Source organism: Crocuta crocuta, unplaced genomic scaffold, assembly GCF_008692635.1.
Source record: "Crocuta crocuta isolate KB4526 unplaced genomic scaffold, BGI_CrCroc_1.0 scaffold127, whole genome shotgun sequence".
NCBI classification, from domain to species: Eukaryota; Metazoa; Chordata; class Mammalia; order Carnivora; family Hyaenidae; genus Crocuta; species Crocuta crocuta.
This window is the reverse complement of record NW_027532008.1, coordinates 12,181,906-12,209,414: the sequence shown is the minus strand read 5'-3', so window position 1 is coordinate 12,209,414 and position 27,509 is coordinate 12,181,906. Positions and strand designations below refer to the sequence as shown.

The 27,509-nt window shown below is 53.5% G+C and overlaps 1 protein-coding gene across 1 annotated transcript in view; it reads left to right on the top strand.

The window, feature by feature from the left end:
* Positions 1-27,509, top strand: part of KAZN (kazrin, periplakin interacting protein) — a 308,786-nt gene that overhangs the window by 183,962 nt on the left and 97,315 nt on the right. Inside the window, exon 2 of the mRNA XM_077775559.1 lies at positions 8,047-8,238. Coding sequence (XP_077631685.1) covers positions 8,047-8,238 — 192 coding nt within the window. The remainder of the gene's footprint in view (positions 1-8,046; positions 8,239-27,509) is intronic.

The window sequence follows — 27,509 nt, the reverse complement described above, 5'->3', positions numbered from 1 at the left end:
GGTCAACTTAACCAAGAGGCAGAGTTCTGTGACCTTGGGCCTTTCAGTGGGGAACGGTTGCAAACAGTGGTGACTATGCAGGAGGATTTGAGGGCTGGGTGCCCAACTGCAGGCCCTGCGAGGAAGCAGGAGGCTTGTGCCATCCTCCGCGGCTGGGGGGGTGCAGCTTGCAGTCCGTGCCCCCAGGAGAAGGGCTACACAGGCTGAGGCTCTGCAGCCAGACCCCCTGGGCTTAACTGCGTGTTCTCTCTGTGCCTCAGTTTCTGTAAAATGGGTATATTCCCAAGGATCGTTGCAAGGATTGAGAATGGATAAAGGACTCAGAACCCTCAGGAGGGCATGAGCTGCTCAAAGAGGTTATCACCACAATGATGATCATGAATGAATTCAAGAACAGAGGGAATAGATCAGCGCACTAAGCAGGCCTCTTCCTTGCCATTCCCTTCCCCCCCCCCCCGCCCCCTCGGGAAGCAGGAGCACAGGGGGGTGTGCTCAGACCACTGCAGAAGACCCCCACCCGCAACCTGGAAAAGTGGGCTCTGCCTTTCCAGGATTCCCCTCCGCCACTGGCTTTGGCTTCTTGGGACGCTTTAATGCATTTGTCCTATTACTATTTAGCCTTGGGGCCTGAGAGCCCCTTTGCCAGACGAATCATTAAACCTCAGTCTTCATGTTTTAACCCTCTAAGGGCAATCCTATTGCTAGTTTTTAGAACAAGTCCAACCATAACTGTAAGAGTAGAAGGAGGGCGCCTGGGTGGCTCAGTTGGTTAAGTGGCCGACTTCAGCTCAGGTCATGATCTCGAGGTTTGTGAGTTTGAGCCCTGTGTCAGGCTCTGTGCTGACAGCTCTGTCTCTGTCTTTCCCTGAAAAGTAAATATTTTAAAAATTTTTAAAAAATAAAGAGCAGAAGGGATTAAGCATTCATGACCTTGCACTGCTAGGCAGGTGGCCTCAGAGCCCACTGACCTGGGCTTGACCCTACGCCCCCCCATCCCCAGTGCCTGGGATCCTCAAGCTGGGTCACCACGAGGAACCAATGAGGTAAAGCCTGTAATGTGGCATCCAGCGCACAAGCTGGTGCTCAGAAACTGTCAGTGCCCTCGGCCATGGTCTCCGTGAGGAGTTTGGACTGGAAGGGGACCGTGGTATCCTTCCTTACATCGTGTGTCAGCTGGGCGTGACCTCCACTTGGCCGGGGGCAGTGCGGGCCCGTTCCGCAGGCATTTGACTTCTCCCACAGGGTGTGTGCAGCTCAAGTGAATACCCCAGCATTTCCCGGGATGCAGGCTTCGCGTCAGGGAATAAATAGAGGCAGTCCTCCGGGAGTAGAGGTCCACTGCACAATCTTCTAGATTGGCGGGAGTTGGATCTCAGCTCCCCTCCACTGAGGCCTGCTGGAGGGCATGGGACTGGTGGGCTCTGTACCCAGATTTGGGTACAGAGGGACTATAATCATGAGTATTTAGTGGAAAATCTAAAATATGTTACTGCCGTATTTGGATTTTTTTTTCCCTGAGGTGCGATCTACATGCAATGAAATGCATGGGTGTTAAGTGTACAGTTGGAGTTCGGCGAGTTTTGACAGGCGTGTGCTTGGCTGTTTGTCAGGGTGTCCACCCGATGCCGCCAGGGAGGGCCCCTTCTGGGCTGGACTCATTCACGCAGCCTGGCCTCCGCCCAGAGCCCCTGCCCTCTTCTGCCTTCCTTGACCCCCAGACCCGGGACTTGGCCTTCTCTGCCGTCTAATTCACCCTCCCCGGATGGGGGACCCACAGGTCAGGGCTCTGCAGTGACTCAGGTCAAGGCCTTCCTTGGGGACATCAGGGAAGTTTGCCCTCTTCTAGAAGAGTGATCATGACAAGCTACATATGACCCCCATTAGAACCTTCTGGAATGTTTCCACTGAGATGATTGCTTTGTTTAATGTTTACCACAGGCCTGGGAGACTGGTCTTGGCTCCATTTTCAGATCAGCTTAGAAGTCACTTATTCAAAGGTCGAACAGCTAGGTAGTGGGGAAGCCGGGACTGAGCCCCGGCTGGCCGACCCCAGACCTGCCCACCCGGCCTCTGCCCCGGCACGGCGCTCAGCACCTTTGTGCCAAGAGCCCAGCACTGGGCCAGGGGCTGGATGTCGGGTGCGAGCAGGACAGAGCCCCTGCCCTTGTGGAAATGGCCAGGCCAGCTCCATGTCCACCTCCTTCTCCAGGAGCTGCAAGGGGACCATACCCCTGGTGCGGTGCCAGGAGCTCTGTGCGTGGAGTGGCTGCGTCCCCCTAACCCAGTTCACTGTGAAATACAAACAAGCCCGTAACCTGCTGGGGGCACATCTGCCTCCACTGTCATCCACCAAGGCGAGTCTGTTTGGGCCCTGGGCTGCCTCTCTGTCACCCACAGACTTTGCCGTCCTGTCCTGCAAGGTGATACCGTGCAGGAGGTAAAACTGTGTGGGCTGGAGCTAAACCATCTGGTTCAAGCCTTGGCTCTGCTCTTTGCTCTGCGTGACCCTGGCCTGAGCACCTGACTCCTGGGCCTCAACTTCTCCATCTGTAAAATGGGGTGATGATAATAGGCCCTCCTTCGCCAGGTTTTGTGGGGGAATAAACTAGTCAGGGCACGTGAAGTACTCACCACAGAGCCTGGAGCACATCGTGTGTGCCGCGCAAGGAGTGTTGGGAAAGGAATCATCGTTGCTGTGATACGTGGTAATTATAATATTATTATTTAGACCTTTGACTTGGGGAGGCTGGGCTTGTAAACATGCAGCTCACCGGGAGAACGTTCTGGTGCTTGGCCTCCCATGGCCCTGTTCACGTGGCTCTCGGTTGTGCCCTCCAGTCACAGAAAGTCTCTTTCTTCCCTCCTTCCTCTCCTGCCCCTGGCCTGCAGAGCTCACAAAAATTAAGCCTGGAAGAGGCTTCTCGTAACTGGGGGCTCATCCCCAGGGCCAGGAGCCGCCACCTCCCTTCTAAGGCTGTGGTGACTCCTCCACATCCCACCCACCCCGCCCACACTCCCTACTTGCCACACCTGAGCTGCCCACAGGCACAGCTGAGGGAGGAGCCCTTAGCAGCTGCCTGCATGCAGACACCCTGTAGCATGGGCCACGGTGGTTTGGATCTGGTGTTAAGTCAGCAGGGAAATCCTCCCGCACCAGGCAGCCCCGCCTCGCTGATGCTGTTCCAGGTAACCCTGCCTCACTGATGCAGTCCCTGATGCAGGGACAGGGCTGGGCTGAGCTATGCTGTACAGGCCCCATGGTCTTCCCCTCCCCCCCCCAGCCCACGCTGGCTTGGTGTGTTCTTGGCTCTGGGCCCATTGCCTCCTTGTTACAAAGTAGCTGCTGCAGCTCCAGCTACAAGTCCACTTTCCAGACAAGAAGGCAGAAAAGGGGCAAAGCCCTTTTGTTTGTTTGTTTAGTGTTTACTTTTGAGAAAGAGAGAGAGAGCAGGGAGGGGCAGACAGAGAGGAAGAGAGTGAGAATCCCAAGCAGGCTGTATACTATCAGCACAGAGCCCAGTGCAGGGCTCAAACCCACAAACCGTGAGCTCATGATTCAAAATCAAGAGTTGCACGCTTAACTGACTGAGCCACCCAGGCTCCCCAAAGTCCTCTTTTTCTTAAAGGACAGTCGCCCTCACGGGCTTTCTCTGACACCTTACTGCCCAGATTGGGTCTCGTGGACCACCCTAGCTGCAAGGGAGGCTGAAAGTGGCTTTTTTTAAAAAGCACCAGGCGCTCACTGCTCTTGACAACAAAAGGTATGATGCCAGACAGAGAAGGGCAGGCCTGCCCTGGCTCCTGTTGGCACCTCTGAGTGGGTATGGCCCCACCTCCAACCCAGGGCAGCACCACTGGTAACAGGCAGCGTCCACTGGGGCAGGAAAACTGCCGTCTCCCAGAGGGCACTTACTTCCGGCTCCCTGGGCCCAGGGGGCTCTGCACGGTCCACGGCATTTCTGGCCCCAGCCCTTTTCACCAAGGTCTTGGGGCACTGGAGTTGCCCAGCATCGGTAGAAGGGTACACAGCGATCTTTCCTTTTTCTGCTCTTGGACAAGGGCCAGGATGGCTTCTTCACAAGTGGTGGCTCCTTCCGTAGCTCCCCAGCCATTGGCAGGAGGCTCCTCCTGCCATGTTGTCTGTGGGGCTGGGCTGGGCTACACCAGACGCTTAATAAACACCACGTTCTTCTCCCCCTTTCTTTCTCGGTCTTGTGCCCTGTAGGTCAGCACTGTGTGCAATGAGGAGAGTGGCCTCTGCATGCGCTCTCCAGTCCGGGGGCCACTGGCTATGCCCATGTGCTCGAAACGTGGCCAGTGTAACTGAGGAACTGAGTTACTCGTTTTTAATTAATTTATACTTACGTAGCTGCGTGTGACTAGCCGCTGCCTTACTGAGCAGCGCAAGGCTGAGACTAGAGTAGGGACCCCTGTTCCCACCAAGGGAAGACATGCATCATCAGGAGCATTCATCTAGGTTCATAAAGAGCGGGCACTGAGCTTATGAAGGCCCAGAGAGGGACAGTGACTTGCCCAGAGTCACACAGCGGCTTTAGATAGCAGCTCCCCTGAGGCAGAAAAGCCACATCTTCCAACTCCAGCTTCTTCGCGTTTCTGAGGAATGTGGTCAGTCCCTCTGCACAGAAGGGAATGCGAGTGGCGGGATGTTGACACGCACGTGTAAGCACATTACATATGTCTCCTTTATCCCCACCACCCCCATTTTACAAGCGAGGCCTCTGAGGGCCAGAGGGGGGAAGTGCCTGCCCGGGAGTCCCAGAGCCCGCGATGGGCTGCAGTCCTGTGCATCTCTCTGTGATCACAGCCCCAGGGCTGCCCCAAGTCTCTGCCTCTGGGAGGATCCAGGGTGTGCACGATCAGGGTTTACACCCCCAGCCAGGGCGCAGGTGCAGTTCATAAGCTTGAACAGGCCTCTCTCCTCTCGTAAAGTTGTTTTTCCAGCCTGCTCTCCTANGGCGGGGCCCGAGCCAGGGGGCGGGGCCCGAGCCAGGGGGCGGGGCCCGAGCCAGGGGGCGGGGCCCGAGCCAGGGGGCGGGGCCCGAGCCAGGGGGCGGGGTCTGGTTGTCAGGTACCCTGGTTAGAAAGATGAGCACCGGAAAAATCCGCCTCCTTCCCTGTTAGTCAAGGAGAAGGGCACCCAGCTGCCTCTTGCTCTCTGCTCTCCTCTAAGCGCAGGCTGCAGGGAAGCCTTCTTTGTCTTTCCCCCTCCCTCCCCTGCGGTGCTGTGGTGAAGCCCTTTCTCCTGATTGTCCGTTTCATTGTGCCAGAACCCCCGTGGGATGGGAGCACAGTTGCTGGGCGAAATAGGGCACGTCCAGTGATATTTGAATTTCGGATAAGCAGTGAATAAATTTTAGTAAACGTGTCCCATGTAATATTTAGGACAGGCTTATCGTAAAAAATATATTTGTCCGAAATTCAAAGAGAAGTGTGCGTCTGGGGGGCGCTGTATGTTTCGTTTTGCTTTGTTCTGTTTTGCTAACTCGGGCCAACCCCGAACAGGTGGCATTATGTAGCGTATGTGATTCCTGAGACCCAGAGAAATGATGGGTGTCGCCCAGGGTCCCACAAGGCCCTGGTCGGGACTGGACTTGAGGCCAGGATTTGTCTGCCATTGAGCAGACACGGTGGACAAGAGTGCGTCTACACAGTGGTGACTTCAGAGGAGTCGAAGGAAGCCCGGAAGTCACATCGCTGAGCAAGCCAACAAAACCAAACTTGTCTTCCACCTGAATATAAGCGAGGACTCAGAAGTCACTCATACCTTATTGTGAAACAGGCTTCTGGTGACAGCTGAGTGGGGACAGACCCGGGCAGGCTGGGCAGTTGGGAAGAATTGATGAAAGAGAGTCTCTCAGTCTGTTCTGGCTCCTAACAAAATACAATAGACCAAGTGGCTTATAAACAGCAGACGTGTTCCTCACAGTTCTGGAGAGGCTGGAAGTCCAAGATCCGGGCACGGGCACAGTCAGTGTCTGGTAAGGACCCTCTTCCTGGTTTATAGACAGCTCTCTATGTCTTCTTGTGGTAGGCGGGGCAAGGGAGCTCCCATTCAGGAGGGCTCTATCCCCATGACCTGATCACTTCCCAAAGGCCCTGCCTGCAAATACCATCACCCATTAGGGTTCAACATATGAATTTGGGGGGGAGGGGACACAAACATTCAGTGTATGGCAGGGAGCAAGAATGAAAGTTCTAGAGTCTTGAGAACCGCTGGAGATGGGTCACAGAGAGGTGGTTAGGGTTAAGACCTTTTATAATCTGACCCCGACATACCTCTCTGGGCCTCCTCCTGCTCTTTCTCACCTTGTACCCATTTACTCCCTCTGCCCATCCTTCCAAGGGCCTCCAGCTTTCCAGCCTCCTGGGCTTTGCTCATGCTCTCCCCTCTGCTTCCCAGCCCTTACGTCTTCCAAGGCCCATTTCATTGCCTGTGCCCCAAGCACATGCAGCTCTGTCTTTGTGTTATGCCTACCTGTGTGTGCCGCTTCCACTCACTGGAGACTTCCTGAGGCCAAGGGTGTCCCCTTCTCCTTTCTGGACACCCTACACTGGGTCTGCAGTGTAGACAGCCTGCAAATGTTGGGCTGGAGCAAGGGGAGGGAAGGGGTCCCCACAGCAGACCCCCTGCTTTGCGGTTTTGCTGAGGGACTCGGACAGTTCGCAGCCTGTGCTCGAGCCAGTCGATGGCGGAGCAGCCGGGCGCCCCCTTGCAGCCGCCCTGCCCTCGCGAAGTGTCGGTGGGGGTCCCGCCCGTGTTCACGGCGGGGTCTGGGAGTGCCAGCCTGAGGACGGCACCTGTCTGTGATGTTCGCCCAAGGTCCCCCTGTGCCTGGAGTGGCGTCTGCCGTGGGGCAAGTGCCCTTAAGCTCCCAGTGGCTGGACAGAGGGGCCGAGGGAGTCAGGTCGACTGTCTGTGTGTCACCACGCACTGTTCGGGGCACCCCAGACCGGCGGCAAGTGGGACGGAGCGGTGTGACCAGGCCCGCTTGCGGGGAGGCCCACCCGCGGGCACGTGGGTGCCAAACAGTGGGCCCCCCCACGTCGATACGGGTTTCACTCAGGTTGTCTAAAGTGCTGCCAGGTTGGAGAGCAGGTGAGGCTGCTTTAGGTCCCCTGAGGAGGTGACAGTGGGGCTGGGACCCAGTGACAGGAAGGAACCAAGTTTAAGAGGAAGGATGCTCTCTTGGTGGCCCTGAGGCGGGACAAGTCTGTATCTTCATTTTTTTTCCCTAAGTTTGTTTATTTTGAGAGAGAGAGAGTGGGGGAGGGGCAGAGAGAGGGAGGGAGGTGGTGCCACCTCTGTTCTCCCTCTTTCGACCCCCTCCTCCCGCATGCTAGGCTGCGAATACCAAAGTCTTGTTTGTGCACAGGGCTGGGTTCCAGAACACCGCGTGATTCGCGGGACTGTTGAGCGTGCCTCTGGGGGTGTCCTGCCCGGATCTCAGGCTTTGGAGTCAGCCACGCCTGGGTTCAAATCCCAGCTCTGCTGCCTGCTAACTTGATGACCTTGTGCAGTTACTTCTTCTTTCTGAGCCTCAACTTCCTAACCTGTGAAATGGGGGTGATGCTGGTAGCCGCCTCGGGAGGATTTTGGAGGATTAAATGAGATAGAGCATCTAAAGCTCAACTTGGCAGCTGCGGGCTCGTGGCTGGAATCCTGTCCCCTGTTGGCTCTTCGTCCTCACACTTCTTCCTGCCCTTTGGAGGGAAGGTGATGTCGGCCACTGGAGTGGACACTCAGTGCAGGGACAGCATTAGCAGAGCCCTAGAGAGCGTGGCAGAGGCTGAGGGGGGCTCCCACCAGCCCTGCTCTGCAGATGGAGACAGGGCGCAGGACTGGGGTGGGGGGCTCTTGGAATAAAGTTAGTGGCTTCAGGGTTTTTCTTCCCAGCACATACGTAGGAAAGGCTTTGAATGCAGAGCAAACGGGAAAAGCCAAAGCACCTTGGAACCGTCCCCAGAGACAGTGAGCAAGCACGAGCCAGTGTCCCCTCCCTCTAACCGTGTGCCCTTCTCCCCTAGTGCTTCTGCGGGAAGAAGTGTCCCGGCTCCAGGAGGAGGTCCACCTTCTCCGCCAGATGAAGGAGATGTTGACGAAGGACCTGGAGGAGTCACAGGGCGGCAAGTCCTCCGAGGTCCTGTCGGCCACTGAGCTCAGGGTGCAGCTGGCCCAGAAGGAGCAGGAGCTAGCCCGAGCCAAAGAAGCCTTGCAGGGTAAGTGACCAGTCGGTGACTGCTCCCTCCCTCCCCTTGCCTGGGGCTCAAGCTTGGAGCCCCCTCCTCAAGCCGCAGGGGCGCTGAGGAGCCAGGGTCCTGCCTCTGCAGGGGGTGGGGCATGGACACAGGGGTCTCCCAGCGCCTGGACCCCAGCAGAGGCTGCCCTGTCCCTGTGTCAATAGAACTCTGCCTGTCTCAGCGCTGGAAGCCTGTGTCCTTCCTCCTCCGGGTGACCACCGCATGCCCTCCACAGCGGCCACCCAGGCGCGTCTCCCTCTGAGGCGCCAGCGGCGGGTGCGCATCTCTGCTAAGTGGGGCTGCTGAGCCAGCAGCGGGCTCTCCTCTTCCCGGGCATTCTCGAGGCCCTTGAGCGCCCCCATCACAGGACAGTGTAGATGCGCTGAGTTCTCTGCTGGAGGAAGCGCCCGCCCACCTGCTTCATTCGCATTCACCGCATTCACCGTGGTGGTGTCTCGGAGGGCTTGGGCCGCTGTCCCCGTGGGTGGCCCTAACACATGCGGTGTCCATCGTTCTGTCCGAGAAGACGGGGGAGGAGGTGGGAGAAGAGGTGGCACAGAGGGGGAGCCCGGGTGCTTTCTGGCCGAGCCGGACCACCCGTAGCCACCACGTGGCCAGCCAGAAACTGCTTCTGGGAAAGAGGGGGCCAGTGGTCCCACGTGTGTGGCTCGCTCCCCATAGAGCTGGCCGGGGACACTAGGTGACATACCCATCTCTCCTGGGGGGCCCCTGCCCACTCTCTCCTGGGCTTGGGAGGGGTCTCAGGGTTATTCAGGAAAGGTCAAGTCATCCTCAAACAGTGCTTGGAGAACTCGGATGCATGACCCAGTGCGACAAAATAGTCTTTGGGGCTTCCTGGATTCTCAGGAGGCCCCCTTACTGTCTCTGATTCTCCTAGGGGAGAGGGGAGACAGTAAAACTTGGCAACCTGCGCTCCATTTACCATTTTACTAGAATGATGAATACTCTGAAAACTTCATTTTGGAGCCAAAGCAGCTTTATCACGTAGGTTGATTTGGGGCTGCTGTAGCGGAGACCTGCCATCAAGAGGTGCATCTCGGGCTGCTGGGCGTCTCTGCTCCCCCTCAGCCTCGGGGGACATCCGGGCAAAGAGCCCAGATCGAGGGCCAGACAGTCCCTTTGGCAAGAGCTCGGTGACACAGCCATGCCCGCCTTCAGGGAGAGCTGGGAAGTGTGGCGTCCGGCCGGGCATCCTGGTCCCCCTACTGGGCTAACTGGGAGGGAAGCAGGGATGGGGAGGGTGGTGTTTGTGGGACGGTCAGTGGGCTCTGCCGTGCTGGGTTTCCCTGCCCGAAGCTGGGATGCGAGCGGGAGAGTGTCTGCACGCCCGCCAAGCAGGCCGTGTGTCCGGCCGTGTGTCCGGCATCCCACTGATGTCCCCCAGGGAGTCTGCAGAATCATCCTGGAGGGCGTACAGCACCCTGGGAGTTTCTTTCCGCCGTACGTGTTACTCGAACAGCAGCTAAACCATTTCCTGGTGGGGCTTTGTTTCCCGTGGGGCCTCTCGGTGTTCTGGGTGGTGTCTTCAGGCCGGAGAGGGCCGGTGGGACGTGCCGTGGTCCAGCTGCCACAGGTGATCCGGACGCCGTGGTGCTGAGCACGGACACGTTTGCTCTCTGCGCAGCCATCCCGGAGTCTAGGCATGTGTGTGCAAGCTTCCCAGCTTGCAGGGGTCTCCTGACGTCCCCTCCTGTCTCAGGATGGAGACTCGAGTCCAGGAATCTCCCTGAGGAGGTGCCGCAGGGCCTGGGGCTGTGCGAGCTGGTGTCCTTTGGTGTCCCTGAGTGTCGCGACCCTATGGAGCGTTGGGACTACCCTGGAGGCAGTCCCTACCACGTTTGCCAGTATTTATTCCCGGGACAGGGAAACTAACTTACTACTTTCCTTTCAGGGAAAGAATTCTNGGGGGGGGGGGGGGGGGAGGGAGAGATAAAACCTCTCTAAGCTGTTTCTTGGTCCAAAGGAATGGGCAGGGAGCTAAGCAGAAGCTCATTTACCCCAGCATTCCCCAGCTCGTGGGACAGACCGCCTCCCCCCTCCAGGCCTCTGCTTCCTGGTCTGAGGAACACGGCGACGTCTGTGAGGGTGGAGAGCTGTCCGTTAAGATGTGCATCCTTGGGGCGCCTGGGCGTCTCAGTAGGTTAGGTGTCCGACTTTAGCTCAGGTCATGATCTTGCAGTTCACGGGTTCGAGCCCCACATCAGGCTCTCTGCTGTCAGCTAGGAGCCTGCTTCAGATCCTCTGTCTTCCCCTCTCTGACCCTCCCCAGCTTGTCCTCTCTCTCTCCCACTCTCTCTTTCTCTCTGTCTCTCTCTCAAAAACAAACATTAAGGTAAATAAATAAATAAAACATGTGCATCCTTCTCCCTTCAGCCCACAGGACACAGAGCTCTGTAGGCGTATCTCCCTAACTCCGTGCTGTAAGGTATCTTCTCCATCTCCAAAAGTCACCCCCGGGCGCAGATCTGCCAGAGGGAGCCACTGTAAACACCAGTCTCAACTACAGGGTTTGTCAGTATTCATGCAGGAGAGCCTTATTGAGCACCTACTGTGTGCCAGCACTGGACCTGTCCCTCCCCCTAACCCTCCCAGGAGGTATTAACCCCCTTTCACAGCTGGAGACACCTGAATGAGAATCAGGATGGCTGAGTAACTTGGTCAAGGTTACAGAGACCATGACAAGCAGAGTCAAACTTTTTCCACCGCATGAACACACCTCCTCTTCCGTCCCGGGAATTTAGCCTGCATGGACGAGAGAGACAGGAGGCGGTCGTAGCTCAGTGATGGGGACAGCAGATCTGGGCTTGAATCCCGGCTCTACCACCTACGAGCTGCGTGACCTCGGGCAAATGCCCTAACCTCTCTGAGCTGTATAGTTCTCTGGCTGAGGGTAACAGAAACAAAGCTGTTTCTCTTATAATCGGGACTAATAATAGTAGCTACTTCAGAGAAAGAGGACAAGATCGTTTGTCATCAGGATTAAATGAGATATGAAGTATTTGGCCCAGTCCCTAGTACTATTAGTGCAAATACTCAGTGATTATCAGACAAGGGGGGTGCTCGGCACACCTCCTTGGATCTGCCTGAAGATGGTGGTCCCCTGATTCCCATTAGGGGCGGCCCAGACCTTAGACCCCCTGAGCCCCCCATCCAAGCCCAAGGTAGCGATGGTTCCTGAAAGCCGTGGGCACCTCCAGCCTGGCTGGCATTCTACAGTCATAAATAAGACGCTGCCTCCTCAGCCACAGCACGTGGTGAGTAAATTGCAGACAGATGTGGGCAGAAGGAGGCTGGGGCATGAAAAGGGATTTATATGCCCATAATGAGGAGAATGAGAATAAATGCGCAAAGCACGTAAGCTGCAGATGTTGGGTGACACTCAGTAACAGCCAGCGTCCCTGCAGTGGGAATACAGAAAGCCCCCAGGGACCTCCACCCCGGCAGTTCCCTACCTGCCTGCCCTGTCTTTGCTTGGGGGTTAGAGGAGACCAGAATTTCCCGGCACGTGAGAGGGTGAGGAACTCAAGCAAATACCAGAAACATTAGCCCAGGGTTCCAAAACCAAAGCAAAGAAAAGACTCAAGTTTGGGGAGAACAGGGTTGAGAAGATTCCTTGGTTCCTTTGGAGATGAGTTCGGTCTCACCAGGAGTGTAAAGGCAGAAGTTGAGAATGATCGTTCAGAAAAAAACGGCGTTACTGTGTGTTTAAACATAGCCGGGGTCCTCCAATCCTACAGGTGTGGTGAGCTCGTGGCCTGTGGGGCCCCTTTGGGGTGTCTGTCAGTGTCCTCAGCCCCCCCCCCAGTTCCATTAAGTCCCCTGAGAATCAAGGCACCACAGAAGCATGACCATGAAAGTTTGCTTCTGCCCTTTTATAATGGTGTGTCGAGTGTGTCGAGTATTTTCTCACAATAAATACTCGTTAAAAACATAATTTTTAATGACTGCATCATGTTCTACCAAATGGAGGCCCCATAATTTAGCCACTTCCTGATTATTGGCCACATAAGTTGCTTCCACTTTTTTCTTTTTGGTTTTGCCATTACAGACAGCTACACTGGGTTTGTAAAAGGTCTGGGTTTGTAAATCTGTTTATTTTCTGAAGACATTTATCCAACTTCCTGGTCTCNGAGCAGGGGAGGAGCAGAGAGAGAGGGAGACACAGCATCTGAAACAGGCTCCAGGCTCTGAGCTGTCAGCACAGAGCCTGATGCCGGGCTCAAACTCATGAGCTGTAAGATCATGACCTGAGCCGAAGTCAGACGCTTAACCGACTGAGCCACCCAGGCGCCCCAAAAGAGCTCTTATTTATGTGAGAAATTAAAGCTGAGAACCTGTTTAAATCTCCAATAATTCATTTTTAAACAACAGCAGTAAAACCATTACATGTTAACATAAATAAAATGTTAATGGAAAATAACTATATTTTCCCAAACATAACTATTTGAGTGAGGAGAGTAGCGTTGTTTCACATTTTTGCAAAAACGTTTTAATGTCTGACTTTACAGAAGACTGCTGAATCCTCACACCTGCTCCTTCAGTCAGGCTACTGTGATTTTGTCGTTTGAGTCGAAAATCTGGCATCAAACAGATAATGTTGGAAAAGGAAGGAGGGCATTAATTGCCTTATGAGATAGTTGTAGGTATTACTAGATTTGTTGGCATACAAAAACTCACCAAATTGTAGTTTCTGAGAGATTTGCTGCTGTGTGCAGTCTCAGACTTTATCCAGTAAGGGTTTTGTGCTCTGTTGGAGTGAACGTAGCCATTGGTCTTATCTGCACTTTGAAGGGATACTGCACCACACTTGCATTTTTAGCATCTACCATTGATCACTTTTTAAAAAATAAATGGTTATTCATTTTTGAGAGAGAGAGAGAGCATGAGCACGGTAGTGGCGGGGGGGGGCAAACAGAGGATATGAAGTGGGCTCTGTGCTGACAGCAGTGAGCCTGATGTGGGTCTTGAACCCATGAACCATGAGATCATGAGTTGAGTTGAAATTAGACGCTCCAACCACTGAGCCACCCAGGAGCCCCTACCATTGATCACTTGAATGATGCATTACCGGAGCGATCATATCTTCCCAATGATGACATACTTCATCATTATTCATCAAAAAGTCACATTTGTTAACATCACCACCCACCTCATCAGAAAAGTCTTTAAGTCTTGAGAAGCTGTTGGCGTGGTGGGGTGGCATGTCTGCCGAAATTCTCACTTGTGTTGGAAAGCTCAAATTTTCTCACTGACAGCCAATCTGGTCAGTTGTTGCTTCCTTAGAAGGAACAGGCTCACTTAGTTCATTTGTGGCCTTAGTGGTTTGCCAGATACCTTGATTGATACATTAGTCACTTGTTCTGACAAGTACATGACATGTGGTGTTCTACAGAAAAAGTGGCTAGTTTAGCTTGCAACTCAAATGGTCACACAAATGTCTTTACTCAGGACAGCCTTTGTTCTTCAATATGCAGCACAAGATCTTTCAATGTACTTCTATTTTTAAAAAAAGATATGTACTCGGGGGTCAAGCTTTAATAAAACTAATAATTTTTACTGCTTTATCAAGGGCGTTCAGAAGTAAACCTGCGCCACCCTCCCCCAACCCCTCGTTTGTTTTCGTTTTTTGTTTTCAAGAACTAGTGCTTGGTGTCGGGAGCATAACGACTACTAATATGGTTTGATGCCTCTGCCTTGATTTCTGCCAAGATGGTCAGCATTTTACTCAGTGTTTCTTTCATACCAGTAGTGCAAATACACAGCAAAAAAGACAACTAGCATCATAGTATTATTATGAAAATAGTCCTCCTCATGGATCCCCTGAAATGATATTGCTGGTGGCGACAGCTAGCATTTCTGAGCAGTGTTTATATGCTACCTACTGCAGAACTTTAGCTCATTTAATCTTTTAAAAAAAATTTTTTTTGTATGTTTTATTTATTTCTGAGAGAGAGAGACAGCGTGAGCAAGGGAGGGTCAGAGAGAGAAGGAAATACAGAATTTGAAGCAGGCTCCAGACTCTGAGCTGGCAGCACAGAGCCCAACATGGCGCTCAAACCCACAAACTGTGAGATCATGACCTGAGCCGAAGTCGGACGCTTACCGACTGAGCCACCCAGGCGCCCCTTAGCTCATTTAATCTTGACAGCAAGCCCAGGAGGGGCACTGTGAGTGTGCCAGGAACATGTGCAGGTCCTGGTTAGAGCCAGGTTTGGGCTTCAGCAGGGTGGACTTCCACCCCTAGGGGGCGCTAGCAGGGACAGGGAGGGGCTCATGCAGGGGAAGCAGGTTGAGCGGAAGCCAGAGGACCAGCCTGTGTATGGGTGGGAAGGGACGCCCCGGGTCAAGGCTTTGCAGGAGGGAGGTGGGGAGAGATGATGCTGGAGAATCTCAGGGGCCACGCTCAGAAGTTAGGGGACTGGGGAGGTTTGGGGCAAGAGACGATGTCAGAAGTGGGGTGTTCTAGCAGGTCCCCGTGTCCCTTTCCCACCTTTGCCCAGCCTTTGCAATCTCCTCTCTCTCTCTCTCTCTCTCTCTCTCTCACTCACTCAGGCGTGAGGACATACATGTGATTGATTACGTACATACGGTTCCTGGGTCACTTCCCTTCTCTCCTCCAAGCCCTGGTCCAGGCTCTGCTTCCTCCAGAAACCTCCTGGACCTTCCCTGTCTGGTAGTTCAGGGCCTGTGGTTGTCAGGATCGTGCCCCCACCTCACCCCAAGCTGCCCGCATCCTAATTCATAGAACCTGTGAATATGTTGGGTTACGCGGCAAAGGGGAATCAAGGTTGTTGATTAGATGTCCTTGAGATGGGGAGGGGGGCTCTCCAGGCTTCCCCAGTGAGCCCAGTGCCCTCCCAAGGGTCTGTCAAAGTGGAAGAGGGGGCAGGAGGTCAGAGTCAGGGAAGGAAGTGTGATGACCGAACAGAGACTGAGTGTGAGGATTTCAACCCGCATTGCTGGCTTTGTAGACGGAGGCAGGGGTGACGAGCCAAGGAAAGGGGCCCCCCAAGAGGCTGGAAAAGGCCAGGAAACAGATTCTCCCCGAGAGCCTCCAGCAGGAACGTTTCCTTGATTTTAACCCCCCACCCCCAGACCCATTTCGGATTTCCACCTTCAAGAACTAGAAGACCATAAATTTGTATGGCTTTAAGCTGCTAAACGTGGAGTAGTTTGTTAGAGCAGGAAGGGGAAGCTGAGTCTCCGCCCCAATGCCGACCCCTCTCAGGACGTAGCACGCAGCGAGGGCCGTCAGTTTCCTATCCTGCTCGCCGCTGGCCAGGCCCCTGCAGGTCACAGCACCCAGCGCGGAGCTGGTGGCCTCCTTAGCTCAACAAAGCAGGTGATCGTTGGGTGAGGAGAAGAAACGATGCCCGAGTTTCTTCTCTTTTGCAGAAGGAATAAGGCCTGTTGGGAGCCTTTTCCCTGCCTCAGAATGAGTCACCTGCCCCAGGCCAGGCTCTTAGAAGGAACCGAGCCTTATTTAATTTACTTATTCAACAAACTGAACCCACGCGAGGACCTGTGCTGATGGCTTAGAACTCGGGCGAATCAGACCCAGGCCCTGCCCAGAACCAGTTACGTGCCAGGAACCCACAACACACTCAGCGCAAGTTAGGTGTTAATGCGACTGGACCTGGAGGTGAGCATCCGTGCACAGATACTCCTGCTTCAGAGAGTTCTAGGGTCCAGAGACTGTCTTAGACCTTGGGCAGGAGGGGACACCGGTGCCCTTTACATTCCCAGTTGGTGTGGCCGTGTCCTGGCTGCCTTTGCAAACTAACCAGGCCTGCGGACCGTGGGGTGGAGGGTGGCCCACGCGGCTGTCGAATAGAATGATGTGCTATTGATGCGGGGGTGGCTCTGCCTACCTGCTCCCTCACACACAGAGCCTTGTCTCCCCAGCGCCGTGTGGGTTGGAAAAACAACCTGATGCTTCCTGCTTCCCTCCCCACATGCACACTCCATTCTCCACGTCATTCCTTCCATCCAAGACATGTTCATCCTCGGACAGCTCGTCACCCTGGACTGGATGTGGGTTCCTCTTCTGAAAGTCGTGTGCAGGAATCCACCACGTCTCTTGGGCCCCCTATCCAGCCTGGTGGCCCTTGGGGCTCCTGCAAGGGGCACACGCAGAGCCAGCGCCTCTGACCCACAGCCCTGACGTGGGAGACTCTTAGCTGCTAAGTCTTAGAATTTAGTGGAAGTTTCCAGAGAGTTTCAACTCTTTAGACAAAAGGTCTTCCTCATATACTACCGGCCACTTTTTTTTTAATTTTTATTTTATCTATTTTATGAATTTATATCCAAGTTTGTTAGCATATAGTGCAACGATGATTTCAGGAGTAGATTCCTTACTGCCTCTTACCCATTTAGCCCATCCCGCCTCCCACAACCCCTCCACCCTCTGTTCTTCATATTTAAGAGTCTCTTATCTTTTGTCTCCCTTCCTGTTTTTATATTATTTTTGCTTCCCTTCCCATATGTTCATCTGTTTTGTATCTTAAAGTCCTCATATGAGTGAAGTCATGATATTTGTCTTTCTCTGACTAATTTTGCTTAGCTTGATACTCTCCAGTTCCATCCATGTTGTTGCATGTGTTAAGATTTCATTCTTTTTGATTGCCAAGTAGTACTCTATTGCGTATATACACCACATCTTCTTTATCCATTCATCTGTCGATGGACATTTGGGCTCTTTCCATACTTTGGCTGTTGTCAATAGTGCTGCTATAAACTTCAGGGTGCATGTGCCCCTTCAAAACAGCACACCTATATCCTTTGGATAAATACCTAGTAGTGCAGTTGCTGGGTCATAGGGTAGTTCTGTTTTTAATTTTTTTGAGGAGCTTCCATACTGCTTCCCAGTTTGCATTCCCACCAGCAGTGCAAAAGAGCTCCTCTTTCTCCACATCCTCGCCAACATCTTTTGTTGCCTGAGTTGTTAATGTCAACCATTCTGACAGGTGTGAGGTGGTATCTCATTGTGGTTTTGATTTGTATTTCCCTGATGATGAGTGACGTTGAGCATTTTCTCATGGGTCTGTTATCCATCTGGATGTCTTCTTTGGAGAAGTGTCTATTCATGTCTTTTGCCCATTTCTTCACTGGATTATTTGTCTTTTGGGTGTTGAGTTTGATAAGTTCTTTCTAGATTTTGGATACTAAGCCTTTATCTGATAGGTTGTTTGCAAATATCTTCTCCCATCCCATCGGTTGCCTTTGAGTTTTGCTGATTGCTTCCTTCACTGTACAGAAGCTTTTTATTTTGATGAGGTTCCAATAGTTCATTTTTGCTTTTGTTTCCCTTGCCCCTGGAGACGTGTTGAGTAAGAAGTCGCTGGGGCTGAGGTCAAAGAGGCCTTTGCCTGCTTTCTCCTCGAGGATTTTGATGGCTTCCTGGCTTACATTTGATGTCTTTTCATCCATTTTGAGTTTATTTTTGTGTATGTACTACCGACTATTTTTAAATATTGTTAACAGATCCCCCATGAAGGCATCTTAGGCTCCAAATTTGATCGGTTGAGAATAATTTATGGTCAGGTGGAAGAAATGCCCAGAATCTTGGCTGTTCTGTTGCAGCTGTTGGCTGGGCCATTTATCTCCAGGAGTTTTGCTGTTTCACAGTGGTGGCTGGATTCCTAAAAAGGGCACAAGCCCAAGTGCACAAGCAACTTAAAACTTACAATAATAAGCAAATAACCATTAATAAATATAAATGCTTGTATAAATACTTAAATTTATTACATAAATAAATACTCTCTTGTTTGAGATGTGCAGAAGTGTTGCAGATCCCTGTGTACCCACATTCCTTCATTGTCGGCATCTTAGACTCCCTGGTACTATATGCAGGTGCTTTACAAGCCCCTTTATTTTTTTTTAAATGTTTTATTTATTTCTTAGAGAGAGGCACACACAGAGTACAAGCGGGGGAGGGGCAGAAAGGAAGGGAGGCACAGAATCTGAAGCAGGCTCCAGGCTCTGAGCTGTCAGCACAGAGCCCGACATGGAGCTTGAACTTGTGAACCACAAGATCATGACCTGAGCCGAAGTTGGCCGCTTAACCAACTGAGCCACCCAGGGGACCCTACAAGCCCTTTTTATGAATCACGTTTGCTGATGTCTCATTGGCCAGAGCAAGTCACATGCCATGCCCAGCATCAGGTGGATGGGGACTCAGCCAGGCTGTGGACATCGAGAGGCTGGTTCACTCGCAGCTATTTCTGTGGATCCACCACAGAGAACATTTTAAATGGAATCATTCTGGGGCGCCTGGGTGGCTTAGTCGGTTAAGCGTCCAACTTTCGCTTAGGTCATGATCTCACGGTTCGTGGGTTCGAGCCCCATGTCGGGCTCTGTGCTGACTGCCAGCTCGGAGCCTGGAGCCTGTTTCAGTCTGTGACTCCCTCTCTCTCTGACCCTCCCCTGCTCACGCTCTCTCTCTCTCTCTCTCTCTCCTAGAAATAAATAAAACATAAAAAAAAAAAAATTAAATGGAATCATTCCCAGAATCTGCCCTAGGGTCTGGGGTTCTGGTGACTGACAACATACTGCAGCCACTTTGTCCCTTCGGGCTGCTTTGCTTTTTATCAGCTTTTGTACCTGAGTGACTGATATCCCTGACTGTGGACGTATTAGTGGTCAAATCTTCCATTTATTCTGAGAAAAGCTGAGGAAGACTCATTTGTTTGGAAATACACAGACACCTTCTTGGACTTCTCCCCCTTCCTCCCTCCCCCCCTCCCCATTATATCTGGTACAGGTTCTGGAAGCATGTACAGAGCACAACCTCTTTCATTCAGAAAAAAGAAACTATATGCACCCATTTTACAGGTGGGATGACTGAGGTACAGCTGGGGTGGGTTGCTTTTGAGTAGTCATCATTGCAGGCAGCTGATATTTATTTAGCACTTGGAATGTACCAGGTTCTCTTCTTCTCCTTCTCCTTCATTTATTTTGAGAGAGAGTGAGCAGAGGAGAGGCAGAGAGAGGGAGACAGAATCCCAAGCAGGCTCTGCACTGTCAGCCCAGAGCCTAACACAGGGTTTGATCTCACAAACTATGAGATCATAACCTAAGCAGAAATCAAAGAGTCAGAGGCTTAACTGACTGAGCCACCCAAGCACGCCTGGGCTCTTCGGATTGCTTTGCCTGGGCAAACTTACTAGTCTCCCAGCAGCTCTGTTAGATGAATGGTGTTTATTAGCCTCAGTTTCCCTTTCTACCGCATGGGAGTGAGAGAGATTAAGGAATTTTTCTGAGATCTGGGTAGTAGGTTTTGGAACCAAGGCTCCTTGATCTCCACTGAATCCGGTTTCCAAACCTCTGTTCTTAGCAGATATATAGCAGATACTTCTTTGATGCTCAAGACCTTGGGAGCAGAGGAAGGAAGGAAGGAGGGGGCAGGTCTGGACATGGAAGCACATTCAGAGGCCCCTTGAGATACAGGAACCCCCTCCCTTTTTGAACATTCGCCTAAGACCCACATTATTACCTGGTTTCACTAACTGGAAGAAATCCAAAGAGGATTTCCACTTTTACAAAAAAAAAAAAAAAAAAAAAAAAAAAAGACAACAGGCAAAAATTGCATTCAGCGTGTGTTTTTCAGCGATCCCTTGTGGGCCAGCACACGCCCCAGGCAGCAGGTGTGGCCCCGCCACGCTCCTTCCCTGCGAATTCTATGCAGCATCTCAGCATCTAGCCCCCCGGAGCTTTGACCCACATCTGGGAGCGTCTCTGCTTCATCTCCATTTATTTTGTGCATCCGATAGCAAGCTGTATCCTAAGGTATCAGAAAAACCTGAGAGAGGTTATTCTTCGGGTCTGGGCTTGTTCACAAGTCTTTCCATATACATTAATGGCAATTGCTCCTTTGCCGTCCCTACATCATCTAGAACTATGCAGGGTTCATAGGAGCTCTCCACTCTCGGATGGCGGGGGAGATCTGGGCTGGGCTCTGTGCACCCACTCCCAGTCTTTGCTCTGGAAGTTGTCCCCAGGGAATAAAGGTGGGTCTCAGTCACACCAGCCGGGAGCTTCTTTTCCTGCCCTTCCTGTTCCCTCCAGGGTTCAGTGACCACCCTGCGGCCCTGGGGAATGCCGCCGGTGTCCGCTGCTGCAGACGCTGTGTTTAAGGTGTGGGCAAGGGCTGCGGACCTTGAGCCCCCGCTTTATCTGACCCCTCGCTCCCTTCCCAGGAAGGAGTGGGGATTGATCGACTCAAAGGGGAAGAACAAAGTCGCTGGGAGAAAGGCCACGCTCTCGAGCTGCCTTCCAAATGGCACTGCCCACGACCCCGTTGAATTGTGTTTGGAGCCATGGCTTCAGTCCCGGTGGAGGTGCCGAGCCCACCTCGCCCCGACAGGGCCAGGACATGGCCCTGAGCCTGTAGCAGGAACGTGAAAGCCACGCTGGCCTCCCCTTGGGAGAAGAGCTTTATATGAGCAGGGGAGGGCTCTTCTTCAGACTTGCAGGGACCTTGCTTGGCCAGCATGAGCCATGGACACGGGGGCAGGTCTGACAGGGGCCTCAGCCATCATCCTCCTCAGCCCTGGTTGGCTCCTCAGGAAATGCTGTCCTGGCCTCAGAGACCTGGGGTTGGGGGTAAGGTCCTCCCGGTAAGCGCTGCCTCTGCTGATGTTTGGTCAGGAAACGAGAAAGCAGGGCTCCGTGGCCTTGACTGCAACACGGGGGGAAGCGGGTGGGGAATAGGGACGGCACCCTTTCACTCAGGTTTAGCAAGCCTTCTCTGGGACCCCTGGGGTTATTAGCGCCGTGCTGAGCCCTCCACTCATCCTATTTTTCTGGTATCCTCCAAACAACCCTGTGACATGGGTAGAGTGAGCCTGGCTTTGCACTTGGAAGCCGAGGCTCCAGGAGGGTCTTACCGCTTGTGTTGGTCTCAGCTTGGAACTTGACACGGATCCGTTACTACTGCACCAGTGCTATCTTGCTCAGTAGAAATCTCTAGGTGTACCTGGGGGGCTCCAGTCCGTTAAGCGTCCAACTTCAGCTCAGGTCATGATCTCGCGGTCTGTGAGTTCGAGTCCTGCATCGGGCTCTGTGCTGACAGCGCAGAGCCCGGAGCCTGCTTCCCATTCTGTCTGCCTCTCTCTGCCCTTCCCCTGCTTGCCCTCTGTCTCTGTCTCTCTCAAAAATAATAAACATTAAAACGAAGAAGAAAAGAAATGTCTCAGTCTTCGTAAAATCTTACCCCACTCACTTGTTCATGTAACAAACACTCGTGGAGATCCATTTGCCAGGCATTGTTCTGGGCCCTCGGGGCAGGTCTGTGAGCAAAATAGACAAAATTGGTCACAGAGCTCCTGTTCTAGAAGGGGGCGCCAGTTAATACTGACATATAACAAACTGGCCCCAAGTCTTAGTGGCATAAAACAACCACCAGATTTCTTATACGTCATGATTCTGCGTCAGGGACTTGGCAGGGCTCGACTGGACAGTCCTCCAATGCCATGTGGTGTCAGCGGGGGTCCCGCAGCGAGGGACCCTTCCACCAGAGCCCAGGACGCCTGCACTCACGTCTGGTGCCGTGCTGGGCGACGGGTCTCCACTGGGAATGGTCCCCAGAGCACCCACGTGGTACTCAGGCCTCACACACGGAGGCTCGGGGCCCCCACAGAGAGGGTTCTCAGAACCCAGGGTGCCAGCTGCACGCTTCCTCTGGCCTGGCCTCAGACGTCACTTAGCGTCACTTCTACCGCATTCTGTTGGTGACAGGCCAGCCACAAGGCCGGCCAGCCTCAGCGCTGTCAAAAGCATGCGGTACGGGAGGTACTATTGCGGCCATCTTTGCAAAAATACCATCTGCCACAGAGGAGAGGGAGGAGGCCAACGATCAACAAGGAACAAGTGTAGAAACTAAATCGCACGTGTTAGGAGATTTTTAAGCACCGTGGGATGAGATACAACCCATCCGTTCCCTCTCGGGTGTATACTCACCCAGGAGACATATATCCGTACCAAGACTTGCACAAAAATGACGGTAGCAGTTTGATTCATCATTTGCTCCCAAAGCTGGAGGTAGCCCAGGTGTCCGGCGGATGAAGGGAGGGACAAACCGGTCCATCCCACGGTGGAATCCTACTCGGCAGTGAAGCCACAGTCTCCTGAGAGGCGTAGCGGCACAGGGGAGCTCAACATAATCACGCGGGGCGACAGACAAAAGCATATCCCGCGTGATTCCATTTACAGGAAACTCTAGCAAATGAAAAGGAATCTGAATCTGAAAGATCAGAAGGATGAGTGGTCACCTGGGGTGGGAGGGACAGGAGCGTGGCTCACAAAGTGGGGACGAAACCCGGGGAGTGGGGGATGCGTTCACTGTCTTCGTTGTGGTGATGGTTTTCTGGGGGAGGCGTGTGTTCAGATCATCTCTGACGGTGCGCATTAAACAATGTGAGTTTGTAACCAGTGAGGCTGTATTTAAAGGAGGAATTGTGTCCTGGGGATGGTGCGTATTGGGGTGGGGAGTATTTCCAATACCCCACAGGCCACACGGCTCAGGCAGACTCCAGCCTTGCCTTCTTGTCCCCCGCTCTGATCACAGAGGGGACCCGGCCCCAGGTGGGCAGCGTCTGGCCCATCAGGCAGAGCCCTGTGCCGTCAAGGCCCCAGCACACAGGGATCCTGGGCTCACATTCCAGAAACAGGCAGAGAGAGGTCCGAGACTACGTGACTGTGGCCTGGGCTTCCGGCCCAGCTCTTTAAATAGCTCCAGCCACATGGTCTGGCCAGTGCCTAAGGCACAAGGTGCTGCTGTACCCACCAGGCAAGCCGGGCAGGCCTTTGTGCCCAGGCCTGGCATGTGGGCACCATAGGAGGAGAGGCATTTTTTGGCACCGCGCTAAAAACTCAGAACAATGTAGAAATTTAGAAAAGAGCATCCTCATTCCACTCAGGGGCGGGTACTATCGTAGAGAAAAGATTGAGGCTAAAATCTAATGGGTCAGTAATTTTTTTTTAAGTTTATTATTTATTTGAGAATGAGAGAGAACATAAGCGGAGGAGGGCAGAGAGAGAGAGAAAGAGAGGATGCCAAGCAGACTCCATGCTATCAGTGCAGAGCCAGATGTGGGGCTCAAACCCACAAACTGCGAGATCATGACCTGAACTGAAATCAAGAGCCAGATGCTTAACCGACTGAGCCCCCCAGGCGTCCTGGCTCTATGATATTTTTAAAAATAATATACACATTTAAGGTATATATAATTAACATAACATGTATGTATTTACTGAACGTTTTTAAAGACTTTTCTTTAATGTTTATTCATTTTTGAGAGAGAGGAGCAGAGTATGACCAGGGAAGGAGCAGAGAGGGAGACACTGAATCCGAAGCAGGCTCCAGGCTGCGAGCTGTCAGCACAGAGCCCGACGCGGGACTCAAACTCGCAAACTGCGAGATCATGACCTGAGCCAAAGTCGGACGCTTAACCGACAGAGCCACCCAGGAGCCCCTTTACTGAACATTGTTATAGGCCAGGAATGCGTGGGCTGTAAATCCCAAGCATTATCTCAGATAGTCCTCTCCATTTTTCAGACGAGAAGACTGACAGAGCAGTAGCCTCCTGGAAGGTGGAATTTAAACCCAGGAAGGCACCCCTGACTAGGTCCTATGTGATTCAGCCAGTGCACTGCACAAGCCCCCTTGGGGTCCAGCTGCTGTTTGCTTAAGTGGTTAACAGTTTGTTTCGGCTTCTGGAGACAGGCTGGGCCTACGGGTCAGAGGCGGGGGCGGGGAGGGGACACATTGGAGCCAGTGGTTGGGAGTCCAGGGCTCTCCATCCGGGTTGCCCTGACCTCTGCAGGCCTCTTCTGGAAAATGGGCGGGTTGGGCTGAGGCTTCTGACAAGCCCCCCTGTAAAGTGCTGTGAGCTGCATACTCAGATGAAGGGAAAATATACCTGCGAGAAAGCCAGACAGAAGCCTGATGCCACCAACCGGCTGCGGAAGTGGAACAGAACGGCATGTCGCTGGTCACACCGGCTGGGCCGCTGTGTGGCTCTCTCACCCTGGCCCAGAGAGAATCCTCTGGACCCACACCCAACAGCCTGGCCTGGAAGCACTTAGCCCGCCGACTTCTGTAGCCCCTGAACCCTGGAGAAGCTGCTCACCCACCAGCTTTGGATCGTGAAGATCCAGAAGAATCGTTCTGATTCAGGCCTCGCCAGCAGTGCCCAGTGCCCAAGGAAAGAAGGAAGTCTTCAGCAGGACCCCGTGGACTCGGGCTGAAGGAGGGACCGCGGCCCAGAGCTGGTCAGTGTCCGCAGCACCTGCCGGCTCTGCCCTGGAGATGGAGCCACCTCCCCTGTGCTCTTAACCCTTCTCTCTCCCACCCAGTGTTCGGCAAGGAGCTCAGAAAATGGGTCCCGGGGTGAAGGCTCCCCTTCCTTGGGGAGGCGGCTGTTGACTCGACATTCTAAGGCCAGGAGCATCCTGAGGTCAGGGTCTGGAGCGCGTTATCACCAGCAGGGCTGGGGGACGAGGAACGAGCCCCGGGGCTGGGCAGGGGCATTGCAGAGTGAGGGCCTGCTCCCCACAGGGCCGTGCCTGCAGAGCCAGTCACAAATTCTGGAAGGTCCTTGTGCTCGGACGGCATCCCCCAGGCTGGCTTTCGTGGTTGTCTGACCGATCAGTGTCATCCTGAGCTCTGACCTCCGTCTCCTGCCACAGGTACCAGGGGGATGCGTCGTGCTCCACTGCCTCCGAGTCATTTAAGGAATCTGTGTGCTGGGTGAGCACTGGCGTGAGCAGAGAACAAGGGCACGCCCCTGTCTTTCCTCCTCATGGTTCAGGTGACCTCAGATTGGGGGACACTTGCTTCCTTCGGAGGCAGAACGGTTGGAGATGGCGCTGGGTGGCTCCCCGGGGAAGGGGGATGGCCGAGGGGTGGGGGTCTTTGGCCAGGCTGCCAAAGCAGGGCCATTTCCAGCTGGAGCTCCTCGAGGAGCGTGGCTTCGGCGCCCAGGACTATTCGGGGGCCGGCTGGGCATTGAGCTCCCAGTGCCAGACGTCTCACCCGCTCCCCTGCGCAGGGCGAGCGTGGGCTGGCGGCAGGTACACCTCAAACCCACCTTGAGGCACCTGTTGGCATCTTGAGGGCAGGGTTCGTGGTCCAGGCAGAGTCTGTCTCCCAAAGGCTTTCTCTCTTGGTCCCATCTCCCGCTGTTCCTCTTGCGTTTCTTGGTCATGGCACTTGGAATCAGAACAGTTCTTCTAGATCTTCATAGCCCAGCATTTGTGGGTGAGCAACTTCTCCGGAGCTTGGGGCCTGCAAAGGTAAACAGCTATCGTTTGGGAATGGGGCTCTGTAGAGGCCTGTCAGGGGGCCTGGGTCCAGGTGAAGAGCAGAAGAATGAACTGGGGCACCCGGGTGGCTCAGTCGCTTAAGTATTCTACTTCGGTTCAGGTCATGATCTCATGGTTCGTGGGTTCAAGCCCTGTGTCGGGCTCTGTGCTGACAGCTCCAGAGCCTGGAGCCTACTTCAAATTCTGTGTCTGCCCCTCTCCTTCCTATGCTCTGTCTCTCTTGCTCTCAAAAATATTGAAAAAAAATTTTTAAAGAAGAATGAGCTGGTTGGTGATGTTTTGCTGATTGTCAGGATTTTCCAAAGCACCTGATGACAACTTGACAGATGAGGGTTGTAGGGAGTCCGTCAGAAGCTTATGGTCCCACAGATGAGAGTGTTGTGTCAGATGAGAAGTTGGTAAAAGCCCCCTTTGCCTCTTTGGGACCTTCCAAGCCCACCAGGGAAGCCCCTGGAGGCAGTGTTCTGTTGTTGGGTTTCTTTTCATCTGCAAGGATTTCTCCTTCCCACTCTTCTGGAAGTCTACCCCCACCGGCCAATGCTGCTATCAGATTGAAGGGGCAGTTTCATGTTGGTGATGGATGGCCACCGGGCATACTGGTGGCTCTGCGTGCCATGGAGGCTGGCTGTGTGGGCATGGCCTTACTCCCCTGCAGCGGTGAGGGCTTTCCCCGGGGCACAGGTGGGCTTTCCAAGCTCCCCCTAGAAGGGGGGTATGATGCCAAAGCACATTGGTCCCTGTTGCTGTTGAAACTTGGTTGGTAGTAAGTGGGAAAGATGGTGACTAATTTAGGGGTGGGATTTGTGTGGCTCAGAACAAGGGGGCTCCTGCCTGCCACGTTACACTCGACGGGAGGGCCTGGAGCAGGGCCAGTAGAGATTTGTCTGTTCGTACCGAGCAATTAGGAGATGCTTCTATAGGGAAGGGAGGGTGCCCCTCTGAGCTGGGTTCAGCCCGAGTTCTCAGGAAAGAAATGAAAACTGGGAAAGCAAACCGTAGCCCATGGAATTTGCCCATCGTCTCACAGGATGGTTCCTAATCTCCCTTCTTTGTGTGAAGAGCAGAGGTGCACAAGGTCATGTGCGTGGTAGAGATAGGACCAGGCTCCACTTGAACCTTGGCCACGTGGCTCAGTCCCTCTGTCTCCTGTTAGTGGCCCAGGGATCATAATAGCACCTACTCTACGGTCCCGGGGATTTAATGAGAAGATTCGTAGAAAGAGGTGAGAGCAGTAAGTACCCAGGTGTTAAGTATCGGCGGCTCGCCCTTTATTATTATTCTTTATGAGGCTGACAGCGACTGTGCCGTTCATTGTCTAAACTGGGAGAGTTTCACGAGAGAAAGAGTTTACTTTATTAAATAAAGTTTTGAAAAAATAAAGTTGTTCCGGGACATTAGGAGTAAACGGGGACTGTCCCTGCGGAACAGGACCTGTCGCCCTTGACCAACAGATAGGATCTGAGTAGGCAGACAGGTGTCAGGCAGGCATTCCAGGTCAGGGAATGACGCGAGCAAAGGCGTGGGGCTGGGTGCTCGTCGCACACACGGGTGACCGCGAGGTGGCCGGCCGCAGGGCCCGCCTGCCCCACTGACTTTGCGTTGAACCTGACCGCGCTGCCCGGAGCACTTGCTGCCTCCGCTCCAAGTTCACCTGCATTCTCCTGAGACGGCTCGTTCAGCATCGTGATGTATGAGGCCACCCCAGGCCACTCCTTTCTTTGTGGACCTGAAAGAGACACGATCTTTTCCATGACAGGTTTGAAAACCATCCCGATGCTGGGATAGACGGGAGGGAGTGGAGACAGAGCAGTTAGCTGGGAAATCACGGAGTGCGTCCTCGCTGACACCAGAGGAACAAAGCTTTCGGGTGGTGGCCGCAGGTGGCGGAAGACCGGGGTCGGGGG